Here is a 16,799-nt window from a genome sequence, read left to right as displayed (position 1 = left end):
AGAGACTTGAGCCTACCTCTTGCTGATTGACAGCATTGGGTGACCTAGCCAGAGCAGGCCTAGAGAGCTCACCCTCATGGCACAGATAAGGGTGAGCCAGAGGGCTGACTAGCTCAGGCTACCACCCAGGTTCAGATTGGGGTTTATAAGTGGCCCACCCCAAAATCTGTATCATTTACGAACTGTTAAGATGCTTGAAAGGGCCAGTCCTGCTGTTCCAAAGCTGCAGGGCAACAACAACTGGGAGAAGTCCCAGTGAGGATCCAATATGGATGGTGTCACAGAAGCCAGAAATCTCAAACCAGACCAATAACCAATTGCAATGAACTCTGCAATGTTCACGTGAAAATGTGTAGACAGAGGGATGGACTGAGGGACACACTGCGATTCACTACAGTTTCCATGGTGAGATGTTTTCCATCCTTTGCTGCTATTGCTGTATTTTATTCTGGGGGAAGCTGCAAGGGCGAAGGGCAGATATGAGGAACAGAAGATGTGTGGGACTGCAGTGAGTGCATGATGTGAAACAATCAATAAAAAGTTTCAAAGAAAAAAGAAAATTACTCCAAATTATATACATACAGAAGCGTGAAGAGCCAACGATGTATCAACTGGTACATGGTCAGACTAAGCAAAGACTAGGCTTGTATTCCAGTATGCATCTGTCCTAAGAGTTTCTCAACTCCACCCCTAAGAGGAATCTGTATGCGAATCTTACCATCTTATGGAATCTTATACAGGGCATAAACCATCGACAGATGCCCACCTGCTTCCTCAGCACTAGGCTCTCCATCCACTACTGAGAGCACGGATTTGTGGGTGGTGGAGATGGCACCACATTACTGGATGGACTATCTCAGTCAAGCTTTTAAAAACTTCTACTATCCCTGCTTAGGATCATCCCATTTTAGGAGGTCAGCAAAGTCATCCTGTGAAGGCAGAGGGATCCCAAGCTTCATGCCAGTCCTGGCTGTGGAGTAAGTTCAAGGTCACCCTGAGCTATTCATCAAGAACCTGTCAGAAAAGAAAACAAGAACAAAGGAGAGAGAAGACACAAGAGAGGAGGGCAGCACACAAAGGAAAGAAATCCAAAGTTGACACTGGACACTGGGGAACGTGCATTTACCTTTAGGAGACAGCAAAGCTCCTGCACCAGCATCCAGCTTTCCTTACTTACCCAAGTTACAATTTCAACAAGACTGCAAATTTTTGTCTTCTCACTTCTCTTAATTTTCTATTTTAAAAAAAAAAATCTTGCTTCTTTTTTTAAAAATGTGTGTAGGCATTTTGCCTGTGTGTGTGTGTGTGTGTGTGTGTGTGTGTGTGTGTGTGTACACTTGCATGTCCACATGGAGACCAGAAGAGGACACCAAATCGCCAGAAACTACAGTTATAGTTACGAGCCACTGGGTAGTGCTGCGATCAAATGCAGGTCCTTTCCAAAAACAGTTGGTGCTCGTAACCTCAAGCAATCTCTCCAGCCCTACAGACTTGCTTTTCTTTTATTTTAAATACATTTTTAAAAGAAAGGTTCTGCTATCTTTAAAACTGTTACCTTAGTAAGAGCCACTCTTACTAAAAGACGGGCTCTATCTTTCCAAGCGCATAGCTTGCCCACTTTGTTCAGCTTGAGACAAGGTTTCTCTATGTGGCTCTGGCTGTCCAGAAACTTGCTCTCCAGTCCAGACTGGCTAGCTCATAGATATCTGCCTGCCTCTGCCTTCTGAATGTTGGGATTAAAGGCATTTCACTCTGCCTGACTTTTAATGAGCATATAAATTAAGAGTAGCTATGGCCAAAGCAGTCCTCATGTTGGTTTATACAATCTCACCTCAATAATATATTTGCTATGATCTTCTATCTTCATAACCAAACAATAAATAAATGTATTTTTTAAAGTTAATGATATTTTACTTTTTAAAGAATATCACTGCTGCATGCATAGGCAGAATCCACTCATCCCATATGCTTGCTGTGACAACAGAAGGAAGAAGAGGAGAAAGAGGAAGAGGAAGGAGGAGGAGAAGCAGGAAGAGGAGGAAGAAGAGAAGGGGGAGGGGAGGGGGAGGGAGGAGGAGGGAGGAAGAAGAGAAAGAAGAGGAGGGGAGGGGGAGGGAGGAGGAGGGAGGAAGAAGAGAAAGAAGAGGAGAGGAGGGGAGGGGGAGAGGGGGAGGGGGAGGGGGAGGCTTTAAAACTTGAAAATAATCTTTTGGGTTTGTTTTTAAGGAGAGTTTCATGCACTCAAATTTAGTAGGCAGTCAAGGATGACTTTGAACTTCTGAGTCTTCTACCTCCACATCCCAAGTGCTAGTAAGCACCACCACGTCCAGTTTATCTGGTTTACTGGGGGTTGAACCCAGTGCTTCATGCACAGTAAAAAGGTTCTATCAGCTGAGCTATACCCCTGCTCTCCTAAGAGTTTTTAAAGGAAACTTACACAAAGAGCATGGACATAAAAGAGCAGCAACAAAAAACTATAACCAAAGTAAAACTGTAACAAACTTAAACATGAAGTCCACAACTGACTGTTGATAACTTTTTTAAATATTATATTCATCCAGTAATTTGAGGACGTTCTTCCTAAGTATTTTATGTGATCCACCTTATTCAAAGGTATCTGGCCTTCCCAAGGGAAGATCACTAATAAGATCACTCTGAGGACACAGCTACAATCTATGGTGACTGCTATATTCATCAGTCCTACTCAAGTTCTCACTCATGAGAAATATTTCTTTACCTGTGTAATTACACCTATCAAAACAATTCAGCACTCCACAGATCATGATGAGTTTAAAATCGGACAAAGCTCAAATTTAACAATTATGCATTTCTTTAATAAACCTCAAGTATTTGACAAATTGTTAACTTTGGATAGATGCAAACTCACAGTTTTCCTACCCCTACAATATGTGCACACACAATTTCTACCTATCCTCTAGTTTAGGTGCAAATATCAAGTTTTAAAATGTGCAGGATGATTCTCTCTTTGTCCAAATAGCATAAAGAATACAAGACAGAAATTAACAACAGAAAATCTCTTTGATTGGACTCCTCTGAGCCTCCTTCCTGACTGTAATAGACACACCCCAATATAAAAAGACTTAGACACAGCCTTCTAAGTAAAAAGTTTGCATCCTTAGAATTACCCATACACAATCCCCCACCCTTGACTTTGCCTCATCAAATCTAACAGCTACCAAAAAAAAAAAAGCATGCACTGTTCCGAGTCAACACTCAAAGGCACATCCTAATCACTCTCAGAGCAATTACTAAAATGAACTGAGAAGTGTGAAGTTTTCTATGTCCCTTTGATATATATGAGTATCTCCTCTCACAACATTCAAGAAGTCTTTCTTAATAACCTGGAAACCATGCTTTGTAGTGTAATTTCCAAGTCTATTCCCAGACTCTGCAGGAAAGCCAGAACCCTAACTTTGTTCATCAGCAGCTCACACAGAGTTGGCGTATCAGCATATTTTAGTTTTGTTAATGTTTAGCTTTACAAATGTTTAGCTTTTGTTAATGTTTAGCTTATACTCTACTTTATTTCTGCATCTCTACAAAACCTTTGCTTTGTCAACTGTCCCCCCCACTCTTGATCTTGTCCTGTAAAGGTCCCAGCACTGTGCAGTCTGTACTTGAGTTCAGTGTCTGTTATACGTACTGTCTATTCCAGCAGTGCATCACTAAAATCGGTCTGCAACACTCTACATAACATCCAGCTTTGCTTACCTTTGATAAATTAAAAAGAGAAACTAAACATATCTAATCAGTAAGGTGAACTGAGGTACAGAAGATCACTGGCTATAAACTTCCTTTTAATTAAATTAATTAAATTAATTAATTAATTAAGGATTTTAAGTCCCGGAAGGAGTCATAATTCAAGGAGTCAATTGGTGTGCGGGACGGTGAGAGTTCTGGGCAAGCACCATGTCCAGCCCTGTGTTTACAAACGATGGCTCTAAAGTCCAAAAAGATGAAGTGACTTACCCCAGATGGTTCAAGGAAGGGTCTGATTAGAAGGGACTAACTCAGCATGACCCGCTTCCTGACTCCAACATGAAAACAGTCTTCCTGTGGCATTCTCATTGGTAAAGCAACATTTACCATTAATCATTTAAATCAAGATCAGAGATTAATATACACGACCCTACTAAACCAGACATTTTTTTATAATTCCTCTACCCCAAGAGCTTAACAAATTGAATTTGATGCAAGTACAAAGGAAATTCCATTTCCCTCAGAGAGACAAGTTTAGAAATCTTAAGCAAATATATGAAGCGCCCAGTGAAGAGAATCTGCTTTCACAAAGCCCCATGCAAAATCCAAAGGAGAGCCAAATAATTTAATCTTAAAATAACCAAAAAGAAAAAAATAAATAAATTGTTGGGGGGGGGGGCAAACAGAAAACACCCAAACCCTTTTCTGCACTTACCAGCAAAGCATTTGGAACAGAGATTCATAGTCTTGCTGGACCTGGGGCAAAAAAAAAGAAAAAAAGAAAAAAAAAGAAAAGAAAGAAAAGAAAGAAAGAAGAGCTAAAAATTCTGTATCATTCTAATCAAAACAAAAAATTAAATGCAAGCAAAGAATTTGCTGGCCAGACAACTGATCCAATAAGCTAAGAACAAGTCTGGCCAGCTGTCTGTCTATCCCAACCCCCAACAAAACAAAAGCAAACAAAACTAAAGTAAGTTGCATGGGTTTTTATGTTTTACCTTTGCATGAGCCAATGTCTTGTTTTATTTGCTGCAGTTAACAGCTGGGGAACAGTAAGTTTAGGAGTGCTGTAGTGGCCCAGGAGGCACACAGTCACTCTGTGAACAACAGAAATGCCTGAACACGGGCTTTATGCTTGCCCCAGCTCCTACAGCCTTTATCTCCTCCTCCTCCTGTTCCTGCTCCTCCTCCTCCTCCTCCTCCTCCTCCTCCTCCTGCTCCTCCCTCTCATTCTAGCTGTATCTCGCATGCTGGTCATATTATGACCTTGTGATTTAACATCCTTCCTTCAGCTGAGCTCAATCAAATTATTTTTTCATTACTTTCATCTGTTAATAACAGCTGTAATTCACTGACTTGAATGGGCATTTAACATACATTCTTAATAATCATTCCAGGCTGCCCAACATGAGCATTACCATATTCCTTACTTCACTTTTTAAAAAATTCACATTTTGTGTCTTTATAACGAGGAAACCCTCAACAACAGGACTACAAGTATGACTATTAAGGAAATGCTGCCCCATCTCCTCCAAGGTATTCTTAAACTGAGGGGGTCTTAACTAGCCCAGCATACACTCTCATTCCCATTTGACCTGTGAACAGCTTTCCTAAGATCCACACCTAGACAACTGCAGGTGATTCCTTATCTGACCCATCTGAGCAAACTCTAAAGCCATCCTCCTCCTTCCCAGCCAGTCCCTGGCACCACAAGTCAGCCAGGGGCTAAAGACCCACATATCAGCCAGATGTGACTCTGCCTCTCAACTCACCACGCTCCAAGCCAGCTTATCCTTAGAGCTCCCCCCAAAGATCTCCAAGAACGCTCTCCACAGGGCAAGCTGGCCTATTTGCAGCTTCATTCTCGGCAACTTTCCTCCCAACATCTAAGCCTTTGACAAAATTTGCCCCAACAAATAGGACAAAACAATTTTCTTCAGTCCTTTTTATTAAATTGTGTAATTTAGGCCTCGGATCTGAGTGTGGTGACACACACAATCATCTCACCACTTGGGAAAAGGAGGCTGATATAGGGGGATCACAATTTTGATGTCAATGTGCTACATAGCAAGATTTTGTCCTATCACAAAAACAACCACAACTTAAAATGAGGGGACGGGGCGGGGGATCTCCCACAGGAAGTATTTCTTAATATCTATGTCAAAGATTACAAAACTAAATAAATGATTCTCATCTAACTCCTTGATAGCACATTGACAGTTCAAAAGAATGATCTCACAACTAGAGATGTGGACTATGAAGGTCAAGTCTGCTGCTCTCTGATAAAGTACAGTAAACTCTGGCCTCCACCTACACAAGCTTAGACTGCCAGTCAAGCCTGCTAACTGAGACCGAGGCAGCCTTCTGTTAGCCCTAACTTCTCCCAGAGAAGCAAGTCCCTGCCTGGTGTTTGTTATCTCTTCTTCATGCAGTATCTAAAGAGCCAGCTCCCCCAGGTCTATGGAGTCACGGGAAGCCTGCAGAGAGCTGGTGGCAACACAGCTCCATGTACAGCAGTTTTAAAATCTTGTTTGACAAAACTGATGAGGAAAGAAACTGGGTGAGGTGGAAAAATCAGCCCAGTTCACTCAGTCTCCCTGATCTCTCTTCAGATAGTTTATTCAATGGGCCAAATCAGATCTCTCGCTAACCCAGAGAGAGCTAACCCAGAGTTGGCTGACCCTCTTGGCCACCTTTATAAATAGCAACACTTCTTCCCAGTCTCAGATCCAAATCTCAGGTGGCGCTTTAACTGCCCTCTCTCCTGATGCTTCCTGGATACTTAAGACCACCAGCTCCACTTGCAACTGTACTTGTTTCAAAGCTCTGTCCCTCGACCCCTCTGGACACCACTAATTCTTGCCACTCTAAGTGACTTGTCATTGCCTACTGTCTCCTTACAATGATTTTCCAGCCAGCAACTGAGGCCATCTTTTTACAATAAGTAGGTTATGATAATTTTCTTAATGTCACCCAACCATCTGCCATTAGTATAAGCTTGTTTTGACAGCCTGCTGTCCTTGTGGTCTGGCTCCGCCTACCTCCTCTCTTGCTATTTTCACCTCCACTCACCATACTAGAACTATACTGGCCTTTCTACTGGTCCCAGAATGTGCCTTTCCCATGCTGTTCCCTGTGTCACAAGTCACTGTGAAGCGGTCAGTCACTCTGGTCCTATCTAGTTCAGATCTCTCAGTAGTTTTGCAATAGCTACTTCAGTTTCATTTCTTTTCTCTCACAACATATCAAAGTATATCTCAGCACCTGTCTTTTTGCCTTTGTTTGTTTGTTTGTTTGTTTGTTTGTTTGTTTGTTTTGAGACAGGGGAGCATGAAGCCCAGGCTGGCCTCAAACTTGCTATGTAACTGAAGATGACCTTGAAAGTCTTGATCATACTTCTAACTTCCCAAATTTTTTAATTACAGCCTTAATGTTGCCTCATCTGGCTTGTTGCTGATCTTTTACCATTAGGAAGCTAATTACCGTAAGAGTAGCAATCCTCTTGGTCACTCTGTTTGTTTTCTATTTTATTTCATACAGGCCATGGCATGAGTGTGGAGGTCAAAAAACAATTTACAGGAGTAAATTTGTAACAGGACAGAGGCTTAAAGCCAAGTTAATTAACACTGTTACTGTTTTGATAAAATTGTTTTTTACTTGTTTTACAAATGTATAGTTCTTTATACAAACTGATGAAGAGGGAAAATATATAAATAAAAACTAAATACAGTTAATAATTCTACCTTATGTCATTCCGCTAACATGGAGTAAACTTGCCTCTTTTTGGCGGGTAGACAGGTATAACTCAGAATCTAGTGCATTTAACACTAAGTCATGTGATAGGCTCATACCATGGGTCCACACTTTCAAATATAACAAATACTTCATTTTCCACGTATACTTACTATTTCTGACTCACTTCTCTTGTGGGTCTGTAATGCTGTCCTAGGCTAGCAACATTATATACTCCCAATCTACTGTGTTTGCACACTAGATTTAGTTGCACTATTATTGCATGCATTATTTTTCCCAGCTATTTTTCTATTATAAATACTGTCACAGTGGACATTTTTGGACATAAATCTCTGATAACGAATCTGTGTCTGATTGATTTTTCTTTAAAATTGTCTCCTAGAGAAAAAGTATGAATTTGGTATGTACTGTAAAGTTACTTTTTTGATAAGGGTTACATAATTCTTTCAATATATTCTCACCAATACTGAGTATTCTTATTGTTAAATCTTTGCGTTATGGAAAAATGATTACTTTTTAATGATGTGTTTTCCTCTAATTAAAAAACAAATACAATTTTAGTGATATTAATCTGAAATGGATTTTTGAGATTAATTTTTTGGACATTAATTTTTCAACAATGGGGAAAAAAATCTCAACATGAAGGTAAAACTGCTCTCCCGTTCTTCCAAGCCCCAGCCCAATTCCAACCAACCATCACGTCCACCAATACCAGCGTGGGGGAAGTGTCAGGATTCAAAGGAACCCAGGCAGGTGAAGAAGTTGATTACTGGTCATGTGAACTTTGAAATTAGAGAATAGGAATGGTGGTGTTTGTTATATTCATGATGTATAAATGGGAGTAGGGGTTCTGTGCATGTGCATTATGTGTGTTTAAATGTGCATCCAGGTGCACTGTGTGTGCATATGTCCATGTGGGTGGGTCTATGTGCATGTGTGTGCATGCAGATGCCAGAGGCTGATGATGTCCTCCATCGCTCTGCCTGTATTTTACTGAGTACGGTAAAAACCTGCTCTCTGGTTCTCAGTTCAGTACTGACAGCATTCAATCTGGTGCTTGATGACGCAGTAAGTCTAGCTGCTCTTGCCTCAGGATTTCTGTAGCTCTGCCTTCTGAGAGCTAGGCTTTCAGACAAGCTGCCCGCCCAGCCTTTCTGTGGTTTCTGGGGACATAGGTTTAAGAGAAGAGCATCCATAGAAAAAGGGCTGATGGTACACATCTCACACATTCCTGACTCCAGCATGGAGGCTGGAGGGGAGGCAGATCCCAGAAGCTCTAGCTACAGCAAGAGTTCCAAGTTCACTAGGAGACCTGGGCTCAAAGGTGAAGGGAAAGACATGGAGAATCGTAGCTCATGTAGAGAACCCGAGTCCAGTTCCCAGAACCCAGTTCTAGGTATCCAACACCCTCCTCTGACCACAGGCACCAAACACATACAAGGTACAGATACAGGCAAAACATTCATGCGTGTAAAAATAAATCCTAAATAAATAAATAAATAAATAAATAAGGCGGAGAACAGTAGAAGTCATCCAGTGCCGACATTCGCATGACCTTATCCACTCCTGACCTCAGCCTCGGCACATCACGCGCAGGTACACACACCCTAATGGAAACCGTCAAGCAGCTCTGGTCGTTAGCTTGTAGGTGGACACACAGTCTACACTCAACCACACCAAGCTGACAAGGTGCAGCGGAACCAAAGAGCACTGTTTCTAGAGAAGATTCTGTGACACTTGGTGGCTGCCTAAAGACTTTCATTGGTAGTATTAAAAGAAGACAGAGAAAGAAATTTGAGACTACTTTGAAAAGTATGACAAGACTGGAAAGCAAACTGAAAAGAGAAAGAAAAAGAAAGGGTCCGCCTTTCACAATTTCTGATGATCACCACTCAGCTGAAAAGGTTTCATTTACAAGTATTACACTATTTTTGTAGTTGTTTATTCAAAACAGGATTTTCTGTGTAGCCCTGGGTTTCCTGGAACTCCCTCTGTAGACCAGGCTGGCCTCAAACTCAAGAGATCCTCCTGTCTCTGCCTCCCAAGTGCTGGGATCAAAGGCATGCACCACCATGCACAACTTAGAAATGTCACACTATTTGTTACCAGGCCTGACTGTGGAATGAAAGGGCCCTTCTCAACAAGATGTGCAGTCACTGCATCACAAAGAGCTCATAGGAGTGGATATGGCAACGTTCTGAGTTATGAGAGAAATTTAGAGGTTAAGGAAGTTCGACCATGGTAGAAGCTATGATAACAGGGAGACTGTCGTGGAGGTGATGGGCCAGAGGCAGTTAAAGAGAAGGAGGTGGTGACACCTACAGCTGTAGTCCTGGTTAACACAGGACTGGAGGCCAATGTGGAGACCATGAACACCAAGGTGGGAGAACAGGGTATGGAAGCAAGTACAGGAGAAACTGTCTATCGTGAAGCAGGAAATGGCACCATGGTGGTGCTAAGAGACAGTGATTTTAGAAATCAAAACGAGCAACAGCAACAAAACTATCAAGTAAGGAGGGACAGTTTGCTGAAACTGGTAGTTCCTATGGTGCGGACAAGAGGAAAGCACTCTGGTTCTTAGGATAGAACATGGAGAGTTGTCAGCAAAGCAGCGGCAACTTTAAGATGGTATCTAGGAACGCTACAGAAATGATAACTAGGAGAGCAGCTCCTGCAGCCCCCAAAGGAACCTTCCTGGTTAAGTATTGCCACACTGTGCAAACAAGCAGCCAGGCATTACTGCAGTGAAGTGTCAATTCGATGACATCCTCACAGTTTGTCTGGTGTAGCTTTGTCTTTTTGTTTTTCCTTTAGCCTCAATGATTATACATCCCAGTCAACTGTGGTAGTCATAGCAGGATTGAAACACTAACACTGAAAAAAAGACTTCTAAGGCCCAGCGGTGGTGGCACACACCTTTAACCCCAGCACCCAGAAGGCAGAAGCAGGTAGATCTCTGAGTTCAAGGACAGCCTGGTCTATAGAGAGTTCCAGGGTAGCCTGGGCTACATGGAGAAATCCTGTCTCCAAAAATCAAAACAAAATAAACAAGATAATTAATTGCTGAGAAATTAAAATAACATTTTCTAATTAGCCTAAATTCTAGAAATCTCTAATTTATGTTTTTATGAAGACCAAAATGCACACACACGACAATGCTAAGCCCTACCCAAAAATGTTAAGTGTAAATATAGTGATAAGTAATCTGTCCCCCTATGCATCTCCTCAGCAGCTGTTCTTCACGGTCACCAATAAAAGGCAACCCTAGAAAAGGTGAAAAATTAACATGCCAAGCTCTTCCAGTACTCTGGTAGTAACTTTTTTAGGCTAGAAATGGGTCTAAAACCAAAAATATCTAGATTCTACAAAGAGATTTATTTCTGGCTTTGTTTCTGTTTGATCTGGTTCAGTTCCAGCTTGATTTCTTGAGACAAAACTTACTGTATAGTGCAAGCTGACCTCAAATTTGTGGCATTCCTCTTGTCTCAGCCTCAAAAGTGCTGCCAGGAACCAATGCAACTACTTGCTGGGGTTTCTTTGTTACAAGGCAGGGCAGGCACTGACTAATCACAGCTCCAGGTTCAATCCTTTAACACCCCGAGATGAAAACAGAGAGAGGAGGAAGAAGACGGGAGATGGAAGGAGAGAAGGCACGGTGGAATGGGCTCACTCTAAATATAATTTCAGTTACCTCAGACATGAGGTTAGATGACTAAAGACTAAATAATAATAATAATAATAAGCTTGCTACCAAACTGCCTGCCACCTAAAACTGCACTCAGTTACTATCAGGCTGAACTCCTACTACAACAGACAGGAAGCAGGAGATAGCTCTACTAACTCACCAGTCCAGCTCACTCAGGCAAATAAGAAAAAAGCCAGTTAAAATACATGCATGCTAGCTGGGAGTGACAGGAGTCTCTCAACAGCTGCTGGGTGCTGAAGCTGATGCTCTTCATTCCAAATCACTTAGATGATGGTTGCAAAGTTTTCTTTTAAAGGAACATCGCAAAGGAAATGACACATTTGCTAACATGAGGGATTAGTTCTAAAACGCAGCAATGCTAACCCTGCTCATTTTAAAAAACTAATTCAAATTAAGCATAGAGAGATGACTACGGGATAAATCATTAAAATTCTAGAAAAATTATGCACAGTCAAGCAAATGATCAAGAGTAACAGAGCAACCAATGAAATGGGTAGAAACGTTTTCTAACCCCATCTACTATGAAGCTGACATTCTAAACGTTTAAAGAGCAAAAGAAGTCTGACAGAAAACTGGAGAAAGGATGAGAGGAAATGCCTCAACCTGGTGGCAGACCTGGAGGCACATACCTCTAATCCCAGTGCTTCAAAAGCAGACGCAGAAGGATCTCTATCTCAGAGGCCAACCAGGTCTACATAGCCTTGTCTCAAATAAATAAATAAAAATTTTTAAATGGCCAGCAAGAACATTAAAATAAAATTAAGTAGCAGGCTAATAGAAATCCATCTCCTCACTCCTGCTACCTAGAATGTGTTTAAGGCATCCACAGTTAGTGACCCTTATTACTATATCCTCATTTAAAGGGGAGAGTGCTCCAGCGTTTGTGCTCCAGGATGAGTGTTTGTGGAGGTTTAATTGCAAGTAAAAGGGATAGTTAAGGTTTTGCTGTGTGTTGAAGCCCATGTTCCCTCTATGCTAACTACACAGGCTAACTACACACATAAGTGATGAGGTATGTACATGTCCTGTGTAAAAGTAAGTATGTGGCTCTAAAGTCGGGTGACAGACAGGTCCAAGAAAGGTCTGAGGCTTCACTGAAAGACACAAAGATCACATCCACTCACATTTATCCTAAGGCAGCCAAGTTACACTTGGGATTCCATGTGTTAACGCATTTTTTCAATTACCTATCAGTCTCATCATGAATTAGAAAGAGAGACTTCTGTCATGCCTTTCCTATACTGGCGCACGCCAACCACAAGGGCAAAGTAAGTAACTCCATAGTAATTACAAACATCATTGACATAACACATTCCCCCTTTACAGACTTAGGTGTAACATTCCAGGATTCTATGCACAGTTCATCAGCACTGTGCAGTGCAGATTCAGAGATGCAGAGAGACAGGCAAAATGAAACCACAAACCAAAACAGGGAACCAATTTGGTTTGTCATTAATTGGTCATTAAGTAAGAAATTAGTTACTGTCAAGAAAGTTGGATTTTCAGAGTAGGTTCTATGGATTTCTCTCTCATTCTGTTGAATGTGATACTGTACTCAAAAGCAACCTCTGAAGCAATTCCCTTGCACACTTTCATATATGGTGGCACAGTAACTCCTCTCTGAATGCAGGTGACAGAGCAGCAAGCCGAGGAGTCACCAGAGAGGGAATCTGTGGCTGACAGTCTTGCTTTCAGAATTATAGCCCTGCCACGTCTGTGCTCTAACATGACCTCTCATTCCAGAGAGGAGGCAAAGGGGAAGGGCTACTTGTCTAACCATCTTCCCTTTCTCCTAGCCTCTTTTTCTCCAAGACCTTTTTCTCTGAACCTTCTTATGGTGCAGAGAATTCCTTCTCTAATTTTTATTCCCAAAGTCCTCAAGATTACATAATCTAGAAAGAAATGTTTCCTCTCCCAAAATGCTAGAGTCCCTAGCAACCAGCCACATTCCCACCCCACCTATCTTCCTCTGAAACACAGCCTTTGTCAGCTGATTTTCTATTCCAAATATCTACACATTTCTATAATTTCTGCCTGGGCTCTCAACTGCTCTGTGAAATGTCCAGCAGTTAATTTTCTGGTGTTTCCCTAACTCATGGCTTTGGCCACAAGTTTCAAAGTTGCTTCACACACAACTGCGTTCGTGCAGCATATTTATCAGGAAGTCTAAGGAAAGGAATTCAGTTTTTCAAGTATACACTTTAGGAAGGTGTCCTGAAGTCACATTTATTTATTTAGCAGTGAAGACAACCTGCGGGAGTGGCTGCTCCCCAGGGTTCTAGCTGTCAGTCAGGTTGCTGTGCCTTTCAGCTGAGCCACCTCACTGGTACAGGCAGCTTTTTTAAGGTATTCTATACTGCCACAGTACAAAACTATTTTAAGCAATGGACACAATTAGATAAGACATTACTGAAATAAGACACCATATGGTCAGAAGTTTTATCATATACATCACATACCAAACAAATACAAACTAAAATTTATACCTTCACAATGCAGCCCTCAACACTTTTATTTGCTCAAACTCTGCTACACAAATAAGGAAATGACCTGGCATTATATTCACTCTCATTCAAAATACAAAGGCAGTAATGTACAAATGTACTAAAATAATTTTTAAATACATTATTTTTATGTCATACTTTCACTTTGTTCATTCAACCACTAATTTTTTTAATTAAGTTTATTATTAAAAGCTTGAGAATCACACAACAAAATTAACCAGACCCAAAGTCTACACATCTCAATAAACTTTAAGACAGAATAGACATGTTGAAGCTGTGAATTTTCTCACTGGATTTTCCACTTTTACTATTGAATGTATATGCATCTATCCACAATCAAGAACAAAAAAAACCAGGACAGTCAAAAATTAGAATAACTGACATTATATCCTTACTCATGATCACATTCATTACCTGCATTCAGTCCCTCCTCATCACCTAATATTTAAGGATAATTCTTGCTTTCTTTTCAACGTGTTATATTATACCCACATGTATACTGCTTACATATATACTGACTAGGTTCCAAATAAGGAAAACAATCAGTTCTTTTTCTGAGATTGTGTGACCTTGCTTATTATTATATATTCTAGTCCATTTTCATGCAAACTCTGGCTGCACTTTTCTTTAGAGCTCAACAGTATTTCATTAAGTGCGCACACAAGCACACAAATATGCACACACACCTCAAATGTTCATCATCCATTCATCTGTTGACGGACATCTAGGTGGATCCTAGCTCTTTGCTACAGTGAATAAAATTAAGCATGGCTTTAAATGAACTAGTTTAAATAGTATGTATGCACAGCTTTAAATACTATGTAACCTCACCTTAATACTAAGTGTCTTACAAGAAAAGAAAAAAGAAACTGAAGAGATCCAGACATAGCAAGGGAGCCAGGTCCAGAGTGAACACTAACTAGCCAGCCTCACTGCAGAGAAAAACAGAGGCAAGGAATGCACTAGCTACAAGGGAAGAACTGGGGTGTTAGTACCAAGTGTAAAGTCACCAGGTAGCTCTAGGATCCTGACCTGCGGAGAGGGGAGGCCTGAGCTATGAAAGGACTTCCCTGCAGGACACCTGGGCAATCTCAATACAGACTATCCAACAGTCAGCACTGTGAAATCACTGCCCAATTCCTAAGTGTGACGACAAGACAGGGGTTATGTGACCTAGTGCTTAGGATATTCACACCAGTGGAAATGTATCTAGAGAGCTATAAAGAGGTAAATTTACTTTAATAGACAAGTGTGGATGATAAATGTTAATCAGTGGGCCATCAAAGAACAAAGGCCACAGACATTCCTTATACAAACTTATCTCTGTGGTCCTTCCAAAAAAGTACAAAATAAAAAAGCCCATAAATTCACATACAACAGCCTGTCCATCAACTGGTAAGAGGACACAGATTATGTCACATTATCCAAAGAATGAAGAAGCACTGTGTGGAATGTTCCTTAAAGGCAATCAACACAATAAATCATGGGGTGTGGGCAGGAGAGACAAAGGAATTGTAAAGTCAACAGGCCTGAAGGAATTTTCCAGAGTAAAGGAAATGTCCTGAAAATTTACTAAAATCGTGGGCATGGAACTTTATAAATTAGCAAAATTCACTCAACTGTACAGCAACAACAAGTAGCTTTTATGGCATGTATTTTACATTCAATAAAGCTGTTAAACTGGAAATGGAACAAATCTATGGTCTGAAGAGAGAAACACCATGACCTGAAAAGTGAGTGCATTCAATTAATTATCTGCTGGACTGACTAAAAAGACAAGGCAGGGGGCTAACCTATAAAACTAAGGTGAGTTACACATCTATGAAAATAGGTAAAAATGAAAATTTCAATATAATTTCATTTGAAAAACAAACCACAATCCCTTCCACATTTAAAAATCTAATTTTATATTTCAAAATAGGCCTTCAAAGTACATCTAATTTTCATTATTAAAAGATAAAAAGATGAACAACCCAAATAAATACTAGACAAAGGACACTGACAAACATTTCTCCAAAAGAAGGCATGTACACAGCCAAAAGGCAAAGATCACATAAGAGATGCCAATGTTGCTGGGCCACGGTGATGGCAGCATGCAGCCACAGCAGCAGCGCACACTTTTGATGCCAGCACTTGAGACGCAGAGGCAGATCTCTGAGTTCCTGACCAGCCTGGTCTAGAGTGTGAATTCCAGAGCAGCTAAGGCTACACAGGGAAACCTTGTCTCAGAAGGGGTTGGGGGTGGGTGGAGATGCCAGGTGTCATTAGCAAACCAGAAGCAAAATATAAACCCAAGGAACAATGAAACAAACTTCACACCCATAGTAAAAAGTAAAAAGCTGACACTCCAAAGTGCTGGCCGGGTGAGGAGATGCACTGAAAGCCCTGTACACTGTTAGTGGACTCAATGGTGCGGCTACTGTGAGAAATATGGTGGGGGGTCACCACAAAGCCAGCATCTGTGCTCCTGTGTCTAATGAAGGGAACTGGCAGCACGAGTTCACATGAATGAATGCACATGGTATGTGCAGGGGAGCGGCAGCCCTACTGACACAGCCAGACAGCAAAGGAACCAAACTGCCCAACCACTGAGAAACACACAAACAGATCAATAACCATACAAAACCTGGAGAAATGACTCTCAGGGTAAGACCATTGGATCCAGAGGGCCCAGGTTCAATACCTGGCATTTATATTACATGGCAGCACACAATCCACTATAGTTCCAGTTCCAGGGGATCTGAAGCCCCTTTTAAACCTCTGTGGGCACCAGGCACCCATGTGGTGCAGACATACATGCAGGCAAAACACTCAGAAAATAAGCTTTAAATCTATAGCCATATGAGTATTATTTAAGACACACACAAAAATTAAGTAATAGAGCAATGAAACATATAACATAAGAAACCTTAAACATTAAGCGAAATAAAATCATGAGCTGGTTAATAGTTTGATAACAGAGCACTTGGCCTAACAGCAATCCCAGCAACGCAAACAAACAGTAAAATTTCACCTCTTGTAACTGATTCACACAACTAATTCATATAAGCAGAAGGCAGATTGGAGGTCCTGGGGCATAAAGGGAGGGACTAAAGAGGGGAAGTGGCTACTCATTG

The 16,799-nt window shown here is 41.1% G+C and overlaps 1 protein-coding gene across 4 annotated transcripts in view; it reads right to left on the bottom strand.

Annotated features, from left to right (window-relative positions):
- Zfand3 (zinc finger AN1-type containing 3) overlaps positions 1-16,799 on the bottom strand; it is a 196,130-nt gene that overhangs the window by 131,341 nt on the left and 47,990 nt on the right. For all 4 annotated transcript variants that reach the window (XM_052164549.1, XM_052164550.1, XM_052164552.1 and 1 more), the window contains exon 2: positions 4,436-4,476. In XM_052164549.1, the coding sequence (XP_052020509.1) occupies positions 4,436-4,476 (41 nt within the window). The remainder of the gene's footprint in view (positions 1-4,435; positions 4,477-16,799) is intronic.

This window comes from Apodemus sylvaticus, chromosome 19 (assembly GCF_947179515.1).
Source record: "Apodemus sylvaticus chromosome 19, mApoSyl1.1, whole genome shotgun sequence".
NCBI lineage: Eukaryota > Metazoa > Chordata > Mammalia > Rodentia > Muridae > Apodemus > Apodemus sylvaticus.
This window is presented reverse-complemented; position numbering and strand designations above follow the sequence as displayed.